This window comes from Cebus imitator, unplaced genomic scaffold (assembly GCF_001604975.1).
Source record: "Cebus imitator isolate Cc_AM_T3 unplaced genomic scaffold, Cebus_imitator-1.0 Scaffold119, whole genome shotgun sequence".
NCBI lineage: Eukaryota > Metazoa > Chordata > Mammalia > Primates > Cebidae > Cebus > Cebus imitator.
The window spans coordinates 4,425,486-4,427,292 of record NW_016107434.1 but is presented as its reverse complement, the minus strand read 5'-3'; the positions used below and the strand labels follow the sequence as shown (position 1 = coordinate 4,427,292).

The following is a 1,807-nucleotide window of genomic DNA, read 5'->3' as shown; positions in this document are numbered from 1 at the left end:
AAAAAAAAAAAAAAAGGAAGGAAGGAAGAAAGAGATAATACAGTATATGCTATCTTTTTCATGTCTGAATGGGACTAAAGTCAATTTTAAGTTCAGTTTTAGAATGTCACTTAAAATTTAAATGAAGCAGACATTACATTAATATTATATAAATATTAAACAGTACTTTATAGATTTTTGACTCAATTAAGGGGGAGGACAAATACTCAAAATAAAAGTGCCAAATCCTATCCTGTTTTGCCAATGGCTTGTTTATAACATTTGTGTTGATTGCTTTAGAGTCTAATTGAAGTCACCCAAGCCATACAGGATTCATAGATTTACTACTGAGGCTTATAAATGAACTCTTGGAAATACTACACTTCTTTTCCAAACTTTACTGATGCCTTGATGTATAGTTAAAAATTAATATTCTGATTATATGCATCTAAAGAAAGCATGAACTTAAAAATGTATTCATTAAAATAATAAGAAAGCATCTTATTCAGAAAATATGATAGGAATATGATCAAATATATTCATTATCAGAAAAAAATATTCTTTATTAAAATACAAGCAGAATCAAACCTTAGGCAATCCTTTATTGAACGTTTACTAAGAATCAAAATGTTTAGTGGTTAAAGGAAGCATGGAAAATAGTTACTAATGATCTATAGGTGAAGTTCTATTGAGCAGGATGTTGCATCATTGCTCAGAACTAGTACCTTTCACTTGTTATACTCCTTTGCTTTTTCTTTAATAGGAAGTGTTAGGAGTTAAAAGACTTGAAAGATTCTACATATCATTGTGCCTTGTCTTCTTGCAGGAGATGGAGCAGTCAATGAATATGCTGAATTCCAACCATGAGTTGCCTGATGTTTCTGAGTTCATGACAAGACTCTTCTCTTCAAAATCATCTGGCAAATCTAGCAGTGGCAGCAGTAAAACAGGCAAAAGTGGAGCTGGCAAAAGGAGGTAGTCAGGCCTTCCGGAGCTGGCATTTGCACAAACACAGCAACACTGGGTGGCATCCAAGTTTTGGAAAACTGTGTGAAGCAACTACTGTAAACTTGAGTCATCCTCAACGTTGATCTCTTACAACTATATACATTAACTTTTTAGCACATGTTTTGTACTTGGTACACAAGAAAACCCAGCTTTCATCTTTTGTCTGTATGAGGTCAATATTGATGTCACTGAATTAATTACAGTGTCCTATAGAAAATGCCATTAATAAATTATATGAAGTACTATACATTATGTATATTAAAACATCTTAATCTAGAAATCAGATTATCTTTTTCTTTTTCACGTAATGTTTCTTTCTTCCTGACAATTTTCTTCAGTTATCTGAGGCTTGAAATTGACCTTTCTTCTTTAAAAGGGAGTGGTTATTTTAGACTGCATGCACATTGTTTTTTATGTGGCCACCCCTTTCAAAGTTTTCAGTTCTCCTCTACCATTTAATTCCCTAATAATGTGAAGTGGAACTGTATGTTGCTGATGTAGTTTCAATTTTTTATTATTACAGTTAGTTTCAGAGTATGGATATATGAATCAGAATAGATCTTACCAACTTTTTTATTCTGGTTACCATCTATGGTACTCGTTTTCTAATTACTGAGTACCAGCTATGTGCTGTCATGCAAGGTAGAATATAGAGATGGATAATATCCAAGTGCTTCTCATTGACAGAGCTTGTTATATAGGGAAGCAGGACAAATCATAATGGAATGAGTGGCCAGGGGAGAAGTACAACAGTAGAAGAGCCTTCTAGAGCCTAAAGATGGGAAATCAATCTTAGAGCTCCATATTGTAATTGAGTTAT

At 33.0% G+C, this 1,807-nt stretch overlaps 1 protein-coding gene across 1 annotated transcript in view; it reads left to right on the top strand.

The window, feature by feature from the left end:
• Positions 1-1,270, top strand: part of EMC7 (ER membrane protein complex subunit 7) — a 19,144-nt gene extending 17,874 nt beyond the window's left edge. Inside the window, exon 4 of the mRNA XM_017539491.2 lies at positions 806-1,270. Coding sequence (XP_017394980.1) covers positions 806-958 — 153 coding nt within the window. The 3' untranslated portion in view covers positions 959-1,270. The remainder of the gene's footprint in view (positions 1-805) is intronic.
• The last annotated feature ends 537 nt before the right edge of the window (positions 1,271-1,807 follow it).